This window comes from Mandrillus leucophaeus, unplaced genomic scaffold (assembly GCF_000951045.1).
Source record: "Mandrillus leucophaeus isolate KB7577 unplaced genomic scaffold, Mleu.le_1.0 Scaffold360, whole genome shotgun sequence".
In the NCBI taxonomy this organism is placed as follows: Eukaryota; Metazoa; Chordata; class Mammalia; order Primates; family Cercopithecidae; genus Mandrillus; species Mandrillus leucophaeus.
In genome coordinates, this window is record NW_012103810.1 from 1,342,817 (window position 1) to 1,364,337 (window position 21,521).

The window sequence follows — 21,521 nt, forward strand, 5'->3', positions numbered from 1 at the left end:
TAATAGTTGATGAGGGGAGGAGGGAGGTTATATTCCATGAAGATATTTTCAGGAGGGTTCTGATTCATAGAGACAGTTGAGGGAGGCAGAGGAAAGCCAAGGTTTAGCTTGTTTAAGAAACAGCAAGGAGACCAGTGTACCTGTAGCACAGAAAATGAGGTTTGAGAAGAACTAAAGGCCAGATCTTACAGGAGCCTGTGGGCCCTGGCAAGAACTATGGTTTATTCTAAAATGCTTATGAAGCCATTGGAGGTTTGAGAGCAGAGAAGTGATATGATCCAAATTACGCTTAGGGTTTTGTAAAATGAACAATTATCCCCTTCTATGGATACTTAGAGAGACTGGGTCACCTGCCCAGGGCCAGTGAATGATGGTTATGGGACCTGAACCTAGATCTGTCTGGCCTCAGGGCCTGTATGCCTCCCACGGGGCCACCAGGCCTCCCATCAGCAGGGCTCTCAGCCTGGAGATGGAAATGGAGCTACTCTGAGGGACTTCCACACCCCTAAAGCTCCTCCCAGGCACTGGGGAAGACTTGAGGGGCTTGTGTTCAGTGCTTCACAACTCACCAAAAGAGGAGGTCCCCACCACCACTGCTGTACTCAGCACTCCACCTGCAAATAGTGTTGCCATGTGCTTCCACTGTCCCAAGGGATGTTAACGAAAGGGGATTTCCAGATAGTACTTACAGCGCCTCCTCGTTTTGGTCTTTGAGGCTGACCAGGGGCAGTAGCCACAAAGCTGTGCAGAGTGAGACAGGGTTATAAAGTGGAGAGGGACTGAGTTCTGGGGTCAGATAACCCCAGGCTCCAACTCGGCTCTCCACTTGTTTATGATATGATCTTAGAAAAGTTGCTTCTACAAGCTTTGCTTTGCCAATCTACAAAATAGAGATGAAAGTGCTGACTTCATAGGGTTACTGTGAGGAATAAGATTTAAATTAGATAATTGCAGAGCTTCTGGAACAATAAATAATATGTGGTAGATATAGGGTAGGTAGTAACTATTATATTTAGCATTAGTACTCCTATAGTATTTGTATAGCCCTTAATACTTCTTCCACTATTATCTTAGCTGATGCATATAACAACTTTGTGAGTTTAGTATTGTAATCCCTTTTTACATGAAGGAAGTAAGATAAAGAAAGGTTAAGGGCTATACCTAAAGTTGCACAGCAAGAGAGTGGCATAAAAGGGTCTTGAATTTGGGAATACTGGCTCTAAGACCTGGTCAAAGTCAGAAAGAAGGTCCTTGGCAGGGCTGGGTCCAAAGTTAGTTTTCTGCAGTCAGTCCCTTTCTTGGGTGCATGAAACAGGCTGAAGCCACCACTGGATTGTTACAAATGATTCACCACAGAGTCTGAAAGTGAGGTGACAGCAGTCCCGAAATGATCAGGAGACAGGCTCCAGCCTACTCAAGTGTGAATCATGTCACTCAGCAGACCTGGTTGAGACCAAAAAGGGCAAGTATGTCTATCTTCATTCTGGGTTAGAAATAGGTAAAGTCACAAAATGCTGTGCACTTGGGGAACAGAGAGCATCCTCCTTTGTCTTTGGTGGAGCTCCATCTTTGCTAACCAGTCATCACCCAGGTCCCCGCACAGCTAGAGGACCATGATCCTCTGACCATGGTCAGCATTAACCTGGGGGCCTGGGAGAAATACAGATCCTCAGGCCCCACCCGACCTGCTGACTGAATCTCTAGGGATGGGCCTCAGCAATGCTTAGCTCTCCAGAAAGTTGGAGAACTGTGGCTTTAGAAGACAATGGCCAAAAATGCTGACTTTTTTTTCTTTGGACTAGCCAAATGAGTATCTCTAGCCACTCACTGTTTAAGCAGATGTAGGCAGTATCAATTAGAGATAGAGCACAGGCTTTGGAACCTGAACTCTAATTCCTTCTTTGAACTTTGCTAGCTGACCTTGGCAAGACCCATTACCTCTCCACATCTCAGTTTCCTCACCTGTAGAATGAGGATTACATTGCCTTCCTCGCATGGCCATTTTGAAGATTTGAGAGGCTGGATGTAGCATACCTAGCTCAGTACCAGACACATGTCAGTCCTCTTCAGTGAGAACTGTGATATGATGCACACAACTGCCAGACCTTGGGTTGGTATAGACAACATTCCCTCTGGATGCTCTGTGCCAGGTGGACCCCTTGCACATGTGGCTTGCACACTGACCCATTGCCTGGAAACCATGTCCCGCTGGTCTCATGCACACAGCTGCACCAAACAGCCACTTTGTGTGTTTCTCTACTATTCCCCTTCATCAATGCATGACTCATTGCTTCATTCATGTCTCCATGTGTGCGTAGAAACCTAGGCAAGCAGCCATTCCTAGGGACATTGCAGGACAACCTCATTGAGATGGACATTCTCGGCGCCTCCCGCCACGATGGGGCTTACGGTGACGGGTAGGTGACATCCCCATTCTCCTCTCTGTGTGTGCTCTCCTTGTGGCTCCTGCACTTGCATGCAGACCCTGAGACCTTTCCCTGGGATCTCCTGGGGGAGGTGATCCATGTGGCATGCTCATCCCCAAGTCCATGTTCAACTTGCAACAGTTTATCCTTGGAATACCCTATCCCCCAGCATATTAACAGCAGTCTTGTTAATATGCAGCTCTTGGCATCTCATTGGCTGCCTTTGCCATTCCAAAACCATCTCACATAGCATTTTTAATGCAGCACAGTCCCTGTGTTGTTTGAACTCTGGCCCTGAGCGTGTATTCTGTAGCCTGAGGCACCTTGTACCCCAACAGGAGTGGGTTTGCCCTAAGACTTCTGGGGGATACAGTGCAACCAGTGCACTCCATTTCCCAGGCTGTGTGCAAGTCCTCCTGTGGCCATGGTTAAAGCCAAGCTGTGGAGGAGCTCCTGACACCTAGTTTGGTCACAACCATGTGCTTTGACCATACCCTGCTGACCTCATGACTAGGCTGTAGGGTGCAGTTGCCTCTCTGTCCCCCAACACAGCTTTCACCTTGGGCTTGGGAGGCAGCAGTCTGGCTTCTGGGCAGAGTGCTTTCAAGGCATTTGCTACCATTGGCCATGTGACAGCCACTAGGGGACTCCTGGCCATGGCATAACTTAATAATGGTTTCTTGGCTTCAACACCAATAAAACCCCCTTTAAAAAGAAGGGTATTCCAATCCTCAGTTGAGATAGACCGGCAACAGAAGCATTGGAGGGAGAAGAACAGTTTTAAGTCTCATTATCTCCAGGGGACAGAACAGGATTTTAGATACTTTCCAAGTTACTATAATAATTTTAGAGAATAGGAAGTTTATTCCCCAAGAAACAGCATCCCAGCCCCATCTGTTCCCAGGAAAAGGATCTCAGTGCCAGCCTTCTGTTGAGTTGGTAACACCTTCTACCTTGCCTTGGGTGGGTTTTCCCATGGGTAGGGCTGTCCCATCCCTGTTCAGTGGAAACATGTCTCTGTGTGCCCTGTTCCGTGGTCTAGTCCGTGACTCTCCTTGTTCCTGTCCTTTCCCAGGTCTCTGTGGTGACTCTCTATCCAGGCTCCTCTGCATGCTTCTTCTACTGCCACCTCTGGCCTCCAGGTTTGTCTGGGTGCCTGGTCTGTGGGCAGCTCCTGACACCCTCTTGCTGCTCTCCATCTGCAGGCACTTCCTCTTCAAGCCTGGAGGCACCTCCCCGCTCTTCTGCACCACATCACCAGGGTACCCACTGACGTCCAGCACAGTGTATTCCCCTCCGCCCCGACCCCTGCCCCGCAGCACCTTCGCCCGGCCGGCCTTTAACCTCAAGAAGCCCTCCAAGTACTGTAACTGGAAGTGCGCAGCCCTGAGCGCCATCGTCATCTCAGCCACGCTGGTCATCCTGCTGGCATACTTTGTGGGTAAGCACCTCTTCACCCCAGCTTCCCTTGCTCCCCTTTGGCCCAGAGGGCAGCAACCAAGACACGTGTGGGCACTGAAGCCTCCTTACTAGCATGGCAGGCAAAGCAAGCAGTGTGAGGCAAGCAGCCCTGGAGTTCTGGACAGTCTGAACCCCTGACACTGCAGGGTCAGCTCTTTGGGGCCCTCCTCTCCTTCCTCTGCATCCTTCTGCACTTATATCAGGAAGGAAGCTGGGCATCTGTCCTTTTGTGTGTTGGGTGCCTGGTATTAAGGCGTGAGCACTCAGTAAGACTAGCCTTTGAGATGGTGATCTATGGCATAAGTGTCATGGACTGAGTACATACAACTAAATGACAAGTTGGAGAGGCTGAACAGCAGGTAGCCTCTCCTGTTGGGACTGTGTGGCTGCAGTGAGGAGCAGAAAGGAGATGGAGCACTGTGGGGTTGGAGGGAAACTGGCAGGAAAGCATGTATGAAGGTAGATGTCCTGAGTTAAACCATGGTCAGGAACCCAGGGAAATTCTGACTGAGAAGCAGAAGGTCCCAACCAGCACAAAGAGCAGAGAATGCTGGCTGACATGGAGCAGTGCTCACCTGACCCCGGGTGCGAACACAGACATAAGGAGCTCCTCCCAACTTCTGCCTTGATACAGCAGATGACTCCCACCATGCAGTCTTCTGATGAATTTGTAACACAGTCTGGCTTCCTACTTCTGACCCCTTGCTTTGGTCTTTTCCCAGGAAAGATATTAATCCAAAGAGATCTGTGGGTGTTGTGCAGGGTCTGCTGCCTCTGTATAAATCAGCCTCTTGGTAAAGGCATTGGAAGGGAGGTTGGCTTAACCCTTGAGGTCCTTTCCAACCTTCTAAGTCTGTAATTCAAAGTCTTAAGGTAGGTTGGGCCAGCTTGAGAAGGCCTTGAACCCATGCTAAGGAATTCTAAGATAATTCTGCAAGCAAAGGGGACTTTTTCAGCACAAGCCCAGTACATAGAAATATAACTAATCGGCAGAGGACAAAAAAAGAGTGCTGCCCACTGTGAAAAAGAACTTGGTAACAAGCAAAGTCATTGTGGCTGAACAGGGGCTGTCTTGAGACGTAGTAACAGCTGTCACTAAGAATGATTAATACAACATGGGCCATCACATGTTCAAGAGATAGAGAAGTGGTTCAAGCATGGATGGGCTTTGAGTGGCATAAGCTGTAAGGTCAGTTCCACTAAAGATTCTTGAATTTTATAAAAGTAAGTAATCAAGAAGATGATAGTCCTGCAAAGGGAGGTCCCCTTCAATATCTCAAGCTACAATAAGCCTCCTCTAGCATGCCAGGTCTCTTTTCCCCTGGTGAATATTGGCTTAGAGAATTTCATGGCTCCAAGGCCAGGGTGGCATGCATATGTCATCTCTTCTTCTGTCTGATTGTTTAGTTGCTGCTGCCTAGAATGCTGTGTTGAGAAAGATACTGGGGCTATATTTAGGCTCAATGTAAGAGACTATCTGTGATTGATTAGTGATGTCTGTTATCGTCACAGAAATGGAGAATATTGATAACATGTCAAGTATTTGCCATCCCTGCTATGGGTCATTGTATAAATGAAACAGCCAAACTGGGAGAGGTCAAGGTCTACCTAGGCTCTGTGAGGTGCATCATTGATATGGAGTGGGTTACCAGTGAGGGTTGTATGGTTCCAGTACCATTACTTGGCATGAGGGTTTCCTCTGGCACCACCAGTACTATGTCACCACCAACCACTGGCACAGCTCTTGGTTTTGGCTGACATTATTATTTTTCCTAAGTGAGTATACTTCTGGACAGGCAGGCATAAGTCATAATTTGAGTAGTTTGCTGCATATACACATCAATTTGTTTTGTGTTGAAGTCTTAAGGTTTATATCATATAGCCTAATTCAGTGAGAAAGTGTAAATGTTTACATGATTAATCAAACTCTCTCCTGTTTTCCATCTCATGGGCTTCTTTCTCTCCCAGTTAATAAGAATACATGATCAGTCTTCAGCTATCTAAAGATAGGGGCAACTGTGGGAAGTAGTGAGCTCCCTGTCACAGGAAGGATACAGATAGAGCTCAGGGACCACTTAGAATAAGATTCAAGCACTGCCTGAGGGTTTTCACTGGGTAACCTTTAATTTTCCTTCCAACATTGACAGCTTTCAAATCCACAATTTTGTGAATTTTGTTTTTCATTCAGCAAACCATATGGAGTACCTGCTTTGAGCCAGGCTCTATGCTAAGTGCTAGGGTTAACTATATGGTCACTACCCTTGAGGTATTCGTAGCTTAAAAGAAGAGATAGCTATGTTAGCAGGCAAATCTGAAACAGTGATTGATTTATACAGAGCTCAGGGGCTGTGAGAATACCCAACCCCAGCCAAAAGGAGTAGGGAAGGCTTCCTGGGAAAGGTGATGTTTGAGCTGCATTTTAAAGTAGACATTAGCCAGAAGTAGACATACAGAAAGGGCATTTCAAAGCAAGGGAGCTTTCAAAGACTTGAAAGAAGATGATGTGGTAGCAAAGACGTTTTCTGTGTTTGAAGCATTTGAGGAGTATGGGGTGTACTGTTGGAGCTAATACAGAAGTGTGTCGTCAGATTATGAAGATCAGCTTGGAGGACAAGTTGAGGACCTTATTGGGTGGGCAACTGGGGAGCCACTGAACAGTTTTAAGCAGTGGTAGGACACAGATTTTTATTTTAGAAAGGTAAGGGTAGAGGAAGGAGAGAGTAGAAGCATACCTGTTGGGAAACTATTGCAGTCAACTAGTCAGGAAAAGCTGACGGCTTCAGTTACAACACTGACAACGTAGGTGGAGAAGAGGAGGTGGATCGAAGGTCAATTTTGAAGATTTTGTGTCTCAAGCCAGGAATGGTCAGTTCACTGATAGTGTGTCCTTGCCAAGAATAACACAGATATTTCTACACAGATAATATTCTGTCTGTGTAGAAATGCTTAGACTGGACGCTAGGGCTCATATACAATGATCAAGCCAGAGAGGCAAGCCTGTGGCATTCCCTTTGTTTCCTGGAGAATCAGCAAGGTGTTGGGGAAGAGCTTAGACCCACCGCAACAGCCCTGGATTCCAGGCCCTGCTCCACCACACAGCAGCTGCTCACCCTTGGGAAAGTCATTTCTCTTTCTGAGTTCTGATTTGCTCATCTAGAAAATAGGCACAACCCACACCTCAGAAGGATGCTTGTGAGCTTGCTGTAAGCTAACGCAGGTGAACACGTTGCAGGTGTGTGGACCATCCCAACCTTGCTTCACAAGCTAGGGGGTAGCAGCCTTATTGTTTGGTCTCCTGCAGCTGCTGAGGACAAGGCATGAGCATCTTGTTGCTTAGCCATAATTACAGGCTGTGATGACTAACTTGGAAGGAACCATCAATTATTAAAAATCAAATTAATTGTCTCAGCCAAGCACAAATATCCCTAACAAAGACCCTTTTCCAGCAGACCAGCCGATCTAATCAACAGGCAAAAGCACAGATATTTAATTAGATTTTTGATGAAAAATTGTGTTTAATTTCAAGTATAATCAATTATTAATTACTATAATGAGTGAGTCTGACTGGGTTTACTAATTAACTCATTTAAAAATTATGAATAACCTTTTCATTTGTAATTATTTTCTACATCCTATCAGGTTCCAGATAAGAATTGCATCACCTCACCAGCAGAGCGGGAGGCAGAAACAGAGGGTGGAAAAGAATTTTTCTTTTGCTATTATCTGCCTAGGGCTGTCATGTCTGGTTGGTAATCCTGACAGATTCATTTGACGTTTAGTTTGCTTGTTTGTTTGTTTGTTTGTTTGTTTGTTTAGAGATGGGAGTCTCACTCTGTCCCCCAAGCTAGAGTGCACTGGCACAATCATAGCTCACTGCAGCCTTGAACTCCTGGGCTCAAGTGATCCTTCCACCTCAGCTTCCCGAGCAGCCGGAACTACAGTTGTTTCCCACTGCACCTGGCTACTTTTTCATTTTGTGTGTGTGTGTAGAGATGGGGTCTAATATGTTGCCCAAGCTGTCATAAACTCCTGGCCTCAAATGATCTTCCTGCCTCAGCCTCCCAAGAGGCTGGGATTACAGGTGTGAGCCACCACGCCCAGCTGATGTTCCATTTCTTAGTTGGAAAGTATCTTGAGAAACTTGTGCCACCAGTGACCTTTCAATTACAGATACATTTACAGGTATCTTCATGAGAAAGTAGAGACACTGGAGTCAGCACTTACCACCCACAGAGACTGTGGAAGCCAGAGCCTTGCCCATGGGCCATCTCCTCCTCTCCTGGGAGTGCTACTTGGCTGCTCTGGCCTGAGCTGGGAATCCAGGGAGGACCCTTACACAACTGTGGGAGCTCTTCAGAGAGAAAATGTGTATTTTTGTCTCCAAAGGCGCCAATTCAGAAAGACAGCCACTGAGGATTAATTTACAGTGCTTTATTCACCAATTCTTCCTAGTACAGTTTTCAGGTCCTTGTTAGTCTCCATTTGAATACCGGGTCTTTTCTTTTCTGGAGAAATCTGTTGGCAGAACGCAATGGGGGCTGTTGTGTAGGTTACATGAGATGATGTCGAAAAGGGCAACGCTAGTTTTAGGGCAGACCCTGAAGCTTGTACTGCCAATTGTTAAAATAAACAATTAAATGCTTTATTGTATAGCATTTAATTGTTTTTAAAACATGTTTACCAAAAAGGTGTGATATAGAGTAGTAAAAATCACATTTGGCCGTTGTTTATCATTCATAAAGAGCAGTTAGTTTGGATTGTATGCTGTCCACGTGCCCCTTTCTGTTCTGAGCATGTTGCTTGTGTTTCCTCGCTGAAATCTCCTGACAATCATGAGTTATTATTCGCAATTGACAGATGAGGACACTGAGCCCCCATGAGTTTCAGTAGCTTGCCCACTGTTGCATGGTAAATGTTAGGGCTATGATCCACCCAACTGCAGGCACTCAAGCTCTTGAGCTAATGCTTTCTAATTTTTTTCTCTTTTGAGCTCACACTTTTAACCTGTATGCTGTAATTTTCTCATCTTAATATTTGGCTTTTTGAATTTTTGCTATGTGCCTAGCCTTGGGCCAGGCCCATTATGTGTATTATTTCTCTGGACCCTCACCACAATTCTGTGGGATGAGTATGATTTTCTGTATTTTCCAGACAAGGAAACTAAAACTCAGAGAAGTTTGCAACTTGCCTGGGTCACATAGCCAGTATATGACATAGCTGGGATACAACCAAGACTTGGGATTTCAAAGGCCATGCTTTCAGCCAACTATGCTATATAGGCCCTGGGCTCGAACAGACAATGTAGAATCAAAAGATCTCACTTCAGACCCTGGCTGTATCACTTGCTGACTGTGTAAACTTGGGCAGTTTGCTTAACCTGTCTGAACCTTGGTTTTCACTTTCCTCGTGGAAGTGGCTGGAATGATTCGCCCATTTTGGAGAGGGACCAAGAGCAGCATGATAGTTGAGAGCAGAGGTTCTGAAATTAGACTGCCTGCTTTTAAATCTCGGCACTGCTGCTTCCAAGCTTTGTGACATTTGGCGAGTTTACACAACCTCTCTCTGCCTCGGTTGCCCTATCTACAAAATGAAGATTATAATAGTGGTTACTTCACAGGGTTGGGGTGAAATTTCTTTAAGATAATTTATAAGAAGTACCTAGCTCACTCCCTGGCAAAGATCACTCAATAAAAGTTAGATACTACTATTGTTATAAGTATTATTAGAATTATTAGCATCTCATGTAACAGAGTATTAGTTACTCCTGAGTGAGAACTTGGAACTGGCTTGGCTCACTGCAGCACCAACAGGCTTCCTGGCCTGTGTTAGTCCAAGGGCAGCTGACAAAACAACCAGGGGGACCTGTCAGAAAACATTTGTAGGGATGTCTCGTTGTTCCAGCAATGTAGTCACAAGAAGAATCGTCACCTGCAAAGCAGCTCACATCATTTCTCTAACTAGGACAGAACTTGATTTGTGCTTCACCAACTGTTGCTTCTATCCAGATAAAACTGACAGCTTCCCTTGTGTTCCGAATCTCTATGTAAAACAGAGACAGTGTGTGCTGCAGAAGAGCCTCAGATTAGTATCTTGAGGATTCTTCAAGCACCTGTCTTGCCAGGTAGGCCTTTGGAATAGGAGATGAAAAAGACTTGTTAATAAATCTAAAACAAGGAGTGGCTTTACATTTAAATGAAGACCTGAAAGGACACTGGTTGCTGACTGCTGTATCATCAGGTTCAGGTCTGCCCAGCAGGACAGTGGCACCATTCTCTGTGATTTCTCTAAGGCAATGTGGGGTTCTCATCAGGAAAGAAGATAGGATTTGGAGCCTGACCAACTCCACAGAAATCTTAGTGCTGCCACTCTCCAGCTGTTTAGCCGTTTGATCCTTGGTTTCCTCATCTGCAAAGTGGGAGGAATAATAGTACTACTTTCATAAGGCTGTTGTGCAGGTTAAATGAGATGATGTTGAAAAACACAGAGTATGTGATAAAAGAGATGTCCCTTGCTGGTTGCCTTGGGAGATGGTTGTTACCCTTCCTTGGACCTCACCCACAATGTGGCAGGAGTAGATTGTCCTGTAAGGTCCTTCCTAGTCTGTATTTCTATATCTCTAGGAAATTGCATCAGGACATAAAGGGTAGAGTCTCAGATGAGGGCTTCTGCATTTTCTGGGTAACCATAGTGGAACATTCCAATTTGTGTAACAGCAGTGAGGGATCCTTTCTTAAATTAGGTTGCATTTTTCACTTCCACAAGGACTGATTGTGGAGTACAAAAAAAAAAAAATCAGAACCCTTGTTTGAAGTGGTGATAGTTTAATTTATAAGTGAGAATGTTGCTGAGCTTAATGCTTAATTGCTGCTCTTCAAAAGGCAGCTATTAGAGAGCTTTGCTTGCTGGAATAATATTGCAGTTCTTGGTCTGGAAGACTCTGGGTCATGCAGTTCTTGAGGCTATCTAGGAAATGGTGATAGAAGTGAACTTGAGCATTAAGTGCAATTTGCATAGAATGGTACAGACTCTCAGTATCTCTGACATTTCCTCATACAAACTGGACTTCAGTATGGCAGCAATTCAAGTTAGAAGACATATTAGACTTTCCTTCTTTTTAGGGGGAGTTCACTCCCCCACCTAGCACAAAGCCTGGCACAAGGTACCTGGGCTCAATTAAGACTTGGTTGAATAAGAGGCCTTGCAAGATGGTTAAGTCTGCCAAGGGTACTCTAGGCGAAAGAGCAGCATGGGCAAAAGCATGATGGCAGAACTGTGTATTTTGTGTTCTGGGGCTCAGATACAGGTGAAATGGACATAAGATGTGTTGAGAAAGAGAAAGAATTACAGATAGAGGCCAGGGTGGATGTATCCAATCCTCAACCCCCAGTTATTTCCATCTGGCTCAACTCATGCAATATCAGGATCTCAGATGCTGTTGCCTCATTAGCATGAGCCTATTACACTTGGGTCTGGGTGTTACTGTGCAATAAGGCTCATTTTCCCTCCTTTCTCTTTGACTTCACATCAGGCCTTTTGGACAGGAGCCATAGATTTAGCTTTATAGCCCAAAGAATGGGAAATGGAGATGATTGAACTTGGTCTTTTAGAAGGAGGAAAAAGTGATAAAGATACAGGATCCTGCATTAACGCCTTCTCTGTCCAAGATTGATTCCTTCATGCTGCTCTGTGGGAATTGCTAATAGCAAGATATATATAGATTGTTCTCATTATAACAGGCCACAGACAGATATCTTCCAGATCCCCAGAAGGAAGACTTAGGAGACCAGCATGGTTCTCTGCAGTTGTCCGAAATGCTGACGAAGGGAGAAGGGACCAACTCGCTTTGCAGGGCTGAAGAGGGAAGAAAACAAACGTTTTCCAGTTTGCAGAGCTTCCCCATGATAGGAGAGTTTGACAGTGCCCTTCCTGGCAACGGAAGTATTCAGGCAGTGGGTTACGGGGTTTGTCATTTGATCATTCATTTGTTTTTAATTTGAGGACAGTTTAAGAAGCTAAATACCAAAGCAAGAGCAGTGTGTCAAGGAATGGTACTACCCCCTGGCTAATGGTTCTAGGATACCATGAAGGGGCATGAAGGGGCATGAAGGGGCAAGGGGGAAGGAGTGGTTACTAGAACCTGGAGAAGGTAGCCAGCTGAGAGTGCTGCTTGACATGGATGTGTGGTCTTCAGTAGAGGTATGGCGGTGAGGGAGCCGGAGGACGGAAGTCTCCACCTCACTCTCTTCCCACCCCGACAACCTCCTCCTGGTGGTGGAACCCAACCAGAAGTCAGAGCTCAAGAGAACCATTGATCCAGGCCATGTGGACCAGCCTCCCAGGGCACAAAGCAGGGTGGAAAAGCATAGACAGTGAGTGTGGAAGGCAGCAGGATGACATCAGTCTTCCTCTGTGTCGAATTCCTTTCCCTAACCATGCGCAGGGCTCTGACTGTGCTTCTAGGGACCTAACTAGGATTGAAACTCCAGCCACTGCTCAGGCATTGTCCCTTACCTTTGCACCCACTCAGCCACCAGGCCCAGGCCACTCCCTTCATATCACATTTATTGAGATATAATGTACATACAGAAAATTAACACGTTTTAAGTGTACTACTCTATGAGTTTTGACACACTGGTAGAGTTACGTGACCACCACCACAGTCAAAACACATAACCATTCCATCACCCCCAAAGTTCCCTTATGCCCCTTTGAAGTCAACCCCCCTCTCATTCTCACTCTCTGGCAATCACTCATCTATCTGTTCTCTGTCTCTGTAGTTTCAGGCACTGTTTTTGAGAAATGTAGTGAAGAAGTGATTTATTTACTGGCTTTAAAATCAGGTGTTACCTAAAATAATCTCCAGACTCTTGGGGTATTTCAGTGTTGTTGAGAAATTTTTTAAGATATCATCCAGAATTCAAGATACTGGGGCAAACAACAGAAACATTCTGGGGTTTTCTGTGTGTTATCCTTGACCTCCATATCATGGCTCATAGTTTCTGAGTTTGGGAATATGTCAAAAAGAAAGGACCCTCATTTACTCGTATGTTCATTTTTAATAACAACAGAAGCCATAGCCTCAGCATAATCAGTGAGGATACACAGCTTTATGTCCTTCCGCCTTTTTCACAGGCCATTTTTTCATGCAAACATTTTCAAATACTGACACAATTGTCATTCTTGCCAAGTGGAAAAGCTATTATATTTGTGCCATTACTATATCATTGTATTCCGGCTGTTTACAGTTCTTTGGCATTATAAGTAGCACTTCTGTGAACATCTTTGTGCCTCTGCTCTGTTTTCTTATTTCTTATTTGGATTATTTTGGAAAGGGTGTATTCCCCAGAGCAGGATTCCAGGGTCACAAGGTGTGAACAGTTTAAAACTCTGTTACTCACTGCTAGATCCTGTTCAGAAGGATAGGACTGAACGTCAGGACTCCCAGCCAGGTATCCAATTTCCCCATAGCCCTGCCAGAAGAAGACTTTCTGTCTGATCCTGGGTCTGCCAGTTTAATTGGTGGGAGGTAGGAGCAGGGTCGCAAGTTGCTCTGAGACCCAAAGAGACTGAAGGATTCCTGGAGAGAGCTGCCCGCCATCTCCTACCCCACTTCTACCAATCAGTTCGTTTTCAAGAGCTTAGCTCAAGTGTCGCTACTTCAGGGAAGCATCTGTGAGCCTCTCCCGCTGAGCCGGGAACCCAGTTCTATGCCTTTATGGTGCTTGTGGTGCTCCTCACAATTGCTGCTGAATGACTGTGACATGGATCATTTAATATCTGTCCCCACCATTAGATTATGAGCTCCATAAGGACCAAAAACAATTCCATCACACTTAGTATCATAGCCGCAGCTTCTTGTGCCGGGATCTGGCATGATATAGCATGTGTCCAGCAAAAGTTTGTTCAAGGAGAGAAAGGATGGGAGGATGTCGAGATCAGAACCCGACAGATGTTGCAAAGCGTGGAGAGGAGGGAAAGAAAAAGGAAAAAATAGAGGTTCCAAGTTCTCACAAAGATCAAAGGTGGAAAGTGTATATCGGTGAATGAAAAATGGCTCCTCGAGACTTCGCGGAGGGAAAACCAGAGGAGACAAAGCCAGAGGTGGCTGCTGAAACATAACCAGCATGGGACGCAGGCTAGCTTTGCACCCTCATCTGCTCCTAACTACTTATGACTCCAAGCAAGAAGTGTCCTCTGCCCGGACCTCAGTTTCCTGACCCGTGAATGTAGGTATGAGGCTGCTATGGAGATGAAATGATTCTCAGGCACCTAGTTCTTAAGAGTAACAGCCACTTGTAAATGAAATCTGCCTGCCCCTTCCCCCTGGCAAACAAGATGTGTTGAGTTTGAGGGGAGCAGTTTCTGAGTTTGGAAATGTGTCAAAAAGAAGGGACCCACATGTACTCATATATTCATTTCTAATAAGAACAACAGCGGCTGCGGAAACAGCACACCCTCCCGGGGCTTGGAGGCCCTGGGGGCAGTTTAAAGCCCCGAGGAGGCTGCACAGCCGTGCTTGGTCAGGCAGGAGCCCCAGCTGCGTCTCTGGGTGCTCCTTCTACAACATTGCACAGGGAGTATGGAAAGGGAGTGGATTTTATAGATTTTTAGCTTTCTTGGAAAGGAATTTTCCCCAAGTCTCATTTGTATTGCAGACTAATTACTGTGAAATAACATAATTTAATTGCACTTAAGTGCAGAGAGAAAGAGAAAACAGCCCCCCGATGGCTATTCTTTTACTGAGTAAATACCTCGCACTTGTGGAGGAGAAGTTAGGAAGGGGCTACACTTAAGTCCACCAGGCTTAGAGGACAAGGAGGAGCAGAGCTCAGCCTCTTTTCATAGCAGGGAGGAAGAGCAGGGTGGAAGGAAGAAGGGAGCAGTGAGAGGAAGAGAGAGGGCTGAAAAAACCACAATATTTCTCCTTCCACTCAGTGCTTCTTCCTATCAGTAAAACAACAAAACCAGAACTAAACAGCTTCATCCTTCTAAAGAGAGCAATACGGTCTCGGAGCAAAAGCACAGACTGGGCCAAGTAAGACCTGCATTCCAAACCTGGCTCAGAAACATTTTTAAACCTCTCTGTATCGTGGTTTCATCATTGGTAAAATGTCAATTAGTATCTAAGTGGTGGTTTGAGCATTAAGCCAGAGAACATCTGCAAAGGGCCCAGTCCAGTGGATGATGACCTATAGTAGGTGTGGAGTAAACGCAGCTTCCCAGCAGCTGAATCACCTGGAGATTTTAAACCCTCTCAGGTTTAGCAGCCAAGAGCCATCCTTGGATGCAGGGATTTCAGGTGATGAAGCAGAAGGAGCTTCCCCAAATTCAGGTTTAAACTGGTGGGGAGCATTCACTGAGCCTGTCTTTTGGACTGTGTCCCAGGCTGTGAGGAGCAGACAAAGCCAGATAAAGTCACTGCCTCTGAGTCATCTATACTTTCGTGGACAGCCAGATGTGTAAGGAGCTGATGGCAATTCTAGGCAGATGATAAAGGTATATTACTGGAGTTTGAACCTATCCCTGTGGGATTCCAAAGGAGACAGCAATTCATTCTAACTGGGAAGATCAGGACAAATTAAAACAAGGCATTGAGTTTGTAAATCAAGTAAGATATTGAAAGAGAAGATCGGAATGGCTTTCTGGAAGACCGAACAGCCTAAAGAAAGGCAGAGGACGGTAGATAGGATGCTGGATATTTCTGGCACCTGCATCAGAAGGGTCTACATTAAAGTGTCCATTTGTGCATTTTACCTATCTATGGGCTTCAATCTGTACTTTTATTCTATTTTACTGAAGACTTTCAGTATAAAACTACAGAAATCACAAGTGTTGGTGGACACTGACTGCCTTTCCCCTTAGAAGAGAGGCTCCGCTAGGCAAATACGGAATCAATACCATGCCTTTGTGTGAGGCCTTTCAATTTTTCTCTCCAGCAGTCGATGCGCTCTCTATAGTTACTAACTGCATTTCCTGTCCTGCAAGCCCCAGATGTGGAAACTGAGGCCTGCTGCAGTCAAATAACTTGTTCGGTTGGAATGGCTGGTAAGTAGTAGAGCTGGACCTAGAAGTCCAGTTTTCTGACTGTAAACCCTATGCAGACCGTGCTGCCTCTAAAAGCCCTCCTCTCATGTCCCTGTGCCCCATACCTGAGGCTCAGAGCAAACGAGGGCCATGTTGCCCTTCTGTCTGCAGCGTGCCTTTGCCCCTGCTCCCAGCCACTCCCAGCAAAGCCTAAGCTGACGTAAGAGCACACACAAATATGGCAGCACACACAAATCAAGAGTTTGCCTTGTGCCAGGCAAGTGCTATTCTGAGTGTTACATGTGTTTCCTCATTTAATCTTCTCAAGAGTCTTACTTATCCAGTAAGTATTTGTTAAGTGCAAACAGGGGCACCATGCTGTTTTTATTTCCATTTCCACAGATGAGAAACTGAGGCCATGAAGGTTAAATGATATGTCCAAAGCCAGATCCCTAGTGAGAGAAAGAGACAGGACCCACACCCAGAGCCCATCCTCTCCTCATTGTGCTCTACCCTTCCCATAGCTGGGGGGCCTTTAGGGGAGGGGTTCACCCTTCTGAACTACTGAGAGGATGCAAGTAGCTCCTTGCTAAAGAAAGAAACTAGACAGGGCACAGTGGCTCACGCTTGTAATCCTAGCATTTTGGGTGGCCAAGGGGGGCAGATCACTCAAGGCCAGGAGTCTGAGAATAGCCTGGCCAATATGGTGAAACACTGTCTCTTACTAACAGTACAAAAATCTGCTGGGAATGGTGGCACATGCCTGTAATCTCAGCAACTTGAGAGGCTGAGGCAAGAGAATCGCTGGAGCCTGGGAGGCAGAGGTTGCAGTGAGCCTGGGCAACGGAGTAAGACTCTGTCTCAAAATAAATAAATAAGTAAACAAACAAACTTATTTTCTTATGAAAGAAAAGTGAACGTCCATCCGTCTGTCCTGCCCCATGTGCTGTGCCAGCACTGCCATGCACATGTGCATTGACTGGGGCGGTGGTTTGCACCCAAAGTGCTTCAGGACTGGGACCAACAGGAGGCCACATTATGAACGTCGGGAGACCTCAAAACCTATTGCTTATTGAGCAACAGCACCTCATAGTATCTGATTCTGCTGTTCTCCAGGCTTGTAACATTTCACTTTGGAGAAAGCCCTTCCTGCTGGCATGTGGCAGGCAGCTAGATTGATCATGCCCTTGAGCCTACAGTGAGATTTTGTTCACAGCCTCCAGTGGGTAAGAAAAAATGCCAGTATCATTAATTGTAGTGTGGCCTCCATTTCATCACATTGTCTCAAATTTTACCACTCAGATCATCTGTAGAATTGTGTAGGAAGACATATTCCTCAGACCCCTGTGTGTGTCTCAGCCTGTGTGTGGCACTGTGTATATAAGCACACATTTGATTCCAACTGTGTTTGCAAAAAGGGTATTTGAGAGGAGATGGAGTAGGAGGGTAGCAAAACTTTAAATGAAAATTTTAGGATAATTAGCATTTTTCTTTACCTAGAAGCTGAAAATTCTTCTTTTCCACCTTGTTTATGTCTTCTGACTTTTCTGTAGTGCAGTAAGTCTATTAAATAACACTGTATATACACCTAATTGCTGAGGTCTGAGACTGTGTGGGTGGTTTCACATATAAATCTTTGCATCAGTCTGTGTATTAAATACAGACTGTATTACATTAGGACATTTGGGTGTTCTTTCATTCATTAACTATTAAGCAATATAATAATAATGCCTTATATTTTCAATATACTTTATAATCTCTAAAGAATCCTCATTAAATTTAATTCTTACAAGAGCCTGGGAGATGGTTTTCTATTATTTCCATTTCCACAGATGAAAAAACTAAGAGTCAGGTTGGTTAAGTGACTTCCCTGTTGATGGACAGCTGGTAAGGGCCAGAGCTGGGAGCCTGGCTGTGTCTCTACAGATCTGTTCCACTGGGTACTAAGCCTGGTAGAGAAACCAGCAAGGGACAGGAAGCACAGGTGTGCATACCATGAGGGCAGTGTTTATGGGAGAGGGGCAGAAATAATGATAAGGGCCCAGAGCTGGGGGCAGTGGCCACTTTTGGCTGGGAGTGATGGTGGAAATCCTCACAGAAAAGGCAATATTTGAAGTACATCTTGAAGGATGGGGGAATTTTTTCTTAATAGAGAAGGTGGTGACCGTTCAAGCAGAGGACATCGTATCAGCAAAAGCATGGAGGCTGGACGGGCAGGCAGGCTCGAGGGACAGAGAAATCCCTCCTCACACAGAGTGAGACTCCTGAGCAGGCAGAAGTAACGTAGACCATTGAATATTGTGTTCAACACACATTTAAAATGCTCTTTTAACATTGTTTCCATTCTGAAGAGATATTATGTCAAGTGTCTAGTCTCTGGAAAATACTGCCAACAAAATTTGAGTAAAAAGGTAGGTCGATATAACAATGAGATTGGCAATGTTGATTTTTTGTTTTTGTTTTTGTTTTCCATTTTTAACATTTCCACAGCTTGATACCTAATCAGAAAAGCAGTGTGGTATAGTGATTGGGGGCAGGTTCGATCTGGACTTAACTCAGATCTGAATTTGGTCTCTACCTCTAATTAGACAGTAACGTGGGACAAGTTGATAGACCTCTTTAAGCCTCAGTTTCCTCATCTTACAAATGAGAGTAATAGCAATACTTACCTCATTGGGCTTTGTGAGAATTAAATGATACTGTTTCTAAAACACTCAGCACAGTGCTCGGTACAGCATAGCTTCCAAGTAATGTCTGTGGCTGTTAACATTATCATCATCATGGTCCCTGGAATTCCTTACTGCCTTAAGCTTCTTCGTTTTAGTCAGACTAAACCAAACCAAAGGTCTGTGTGTAATCAAAGAAGAAGCAGAGGTAACTCACATGTAAGTGCCTTGCTCTGTGCACAGATAAAGGCAGGGGGGACAGGAAAATATGATATGGTCCCCAAGGACTGGAAAATACCCGTGGGACTGGAGACTGGGGAGCTGTAGGGAGTAAAGGAGGGACATCAAACACTCTGTTCTGTGCAATTTTAAAGTGCTAATTCAAAATGTTTCTCATTATAAAGAAATATTATCCCAAGTTACAAATCCAGGTGGCAGGCTCCACGTTGAGCTGTCTGCCCTCATTCCTCTTGCTGAAGTGAATGATCCAAAGGGAAAAGGCCTGTCCTAATAATACATACACAAATTAAAACTCCATCTGAGGTACAATGGGGACCACCTCCTAGTTGACTTTGATCATGAAGAAAATCAGTTGCATGGCTGGCGCGCCAAAGAAAATCAGAAGACAGGAGGGTTGCGCTATACAGCCAAGGAGCGCTACATTTTCTAGTAGCTATGGGAATGGAGCATAGCAACAAGCACCTTCTCCTTGTGTGAGCTCCCAAGCACTAACCAAACACACGTTTCTCTCTCCTGCCTCATTTGATCATTAGCACAGGTGAGGAAGGGGATGATGCGTCTCGGGTGAAAGGCTGGTCCTTTGCAAGTTGGAATACCTTTATATGGACACTTCAGGTAGCATTGGGAATGGTGTCATCATGGACACAAGGGCCACAAAAAAAAAGGAATGTGATGATGGCACACTCAGGAAATAACAGGCACCGTCCCAGACCTGGCGGTGACGTGTTGTACCACCCAAAGGGCAATGCTGACTCCTCACACCAGCAGAGCGGTTTGAACAGGCAGGAGATCCTTTGGGTTCAGTGATCACTGCGTCACTAGTGAGGCCTGAATGTGAAGGGCAGATGGTGGGCGTCGGACTAGGTTTAAGCGCCCCTTCTGTGTGGAGCCGCTTCCTTGAACGCTTGCCCAGTTGATAGTGATTTGACAGAAGCTGCATTTTTATCCTGATGAGGATGAAATGGAAGCCTGTCCTGTGCTTCCTTGATGACAGTGTGACAAGAACTTCGTATCTGGCATCACTGGGATCTGCTTTTGGATCTTGGCACTGCTATGTTGAATGGTACAATTGTAGACAATTCTAGATCCTGGGTTTTCTAGAGATAGAAAATTAAAGTAGTAATATCTACTACTTGTCTCTGTTTTGAGGCACCTAATCTGTGAAATGGGGTTACTAATATTATCTAACTTAAAGAGTTGTGAGTTTGAATGACATAATAAATGTGAATCCTTCAGCATTATGTCATGCACAAGGTAAAATTTTAATAAGTAGGAGCTGTTATTGATTTAATAATATTCCTCTGTCTCCTTCCTTTCCTTGCTTGCTTCTTCACCCCTTTGGACCAGGTTCTGGGGAGCAGAAATGACCAGAATAATCCCTGCCCTAAAGGAAGGGCTGCTTGATGGCCTGACATGGCCTGTGCTGTGGGTTCATTCCCCTTACCTTAGACCCAAGGAGATGGTTCCCTTCACCTGGGAAGCAGTGCCTGATGGAAGAACAAGCAATGAGGATGGCCGTCCTGCTCTGGACACGATTTTCTGTTGTGATTAATGTAATAACAGGGTCACTTCGTGGGAAGAGTTTTGAACTAGAAGTCTGAAGAACTGGGCTTAGCTCATTCCCAGGCCCTGACACAAAGGCGCTAATCAAACCTGAGTTTCTTCATCGGTGCAGTGAGTGGGTTGGTAGGTACCTGGGACCTGAGATGTCAGTCATAGCAATGTCCCCTAACACCAGAACAAAAACTCAGGCTTCTCACTCCCCAGCTCCTGATATGGCCTTACTTCATTTTTCAGTGAAAACCTTGATACACAATGAAGATGATGTTGATGCCAACAGAGAGCTCCCATCCAGTAATTCATGCCAGTAAATACCAAGCACGATGAGGAGCTCATAAAGCACATCACTTCTTTTAATCTCCACAACTCTCAAAGCTAGGTATTATTATCACCATCTTATAGATGGGGAAACAGAGGCTCAAAAGAGTAAAGTTGTCATGTAACTGTTCACATCAGAACCAGAGAAGGAACACAGGTCTCTCTGGCTCCAGAGGCTGTGCTCGTAACCACTGCCCTTCGCTGCCATTTTCTTGACTTGGGAACCAGCACAATGTGGGGAGTCTGGCAGGGAGAGGTCAGATAACTGGGCTGAGGTTAGTCCAAAGGTTGGTGGGGGGTGGCCAACTCCTAAATTAGTTATATACAGAAGAGGTCTTAGTAGAGCCCACCAGGGGAAAAGTGCCCAGAAAACACAGCTTTCTTATTCTATTACTGCAATAATAGCAGTTTATTCTGTACAAATTAGGTTTCAGTTCCAGTTCCCCTACAATTTGCCTTGTCACCAGTTTTCAGTGCCCTCCAGTTAAGGTGACATTCCTCCTCTGTATTGGTGGTGGGCTCACCTGTTCCCGGCCTCCGTGGCTGACTGCACCTGATCCTCTGGCTCGGGACCAACTCCACCATGATTTACAGAAACATTGAGCAGCGCCCGTGAATCCTTGCTGAAAGGCCTCCTTCCCTATAACTTTGCGTGGCACAGACAAATGATTAACTGTGCCAGAATCCATTCTCCAGAAAACACTTAATTTGGGAGTGAGACACAGTAGCCCTGATTATTGCCGTCAAGTTTATCCAGAGACAGGAGGAAAAGCAGTATATTTACTTGATTAAAAATTACCCCCACATGGTCACCAGTGGGATCCTG

The 21,521-nt window shown here is 45.3% G+C and overlaps 1 protein-coding gene across 1 annotated transcript in view; it reads left to right on the plus strand.

Moving 5' to 3' along the window:
- The window catches only part of TENM4 (teneurin transmembrane protein 4), a 792,673-nt gene that overhangs the window by 555,138 nt on the left and 216,014 nt on the right, over positions 1 to 21,521 (plus strand). Inside the window, exons 8-9 of the mRNA XM_011989697.1 lie at positions 2,319 to 2,417; positions 3,632 to 3,867. Of these exons, the coding sequence (XP_011845087.1) occupies positions 2,319 to 2,417; positions 3,632 to 3,867 (335 nt within the window). The remainder of the gene's footprint in view (positions 1 to 2,318; positions 2,418 to 3,631; positions 3,868 to 21,521) is intronic.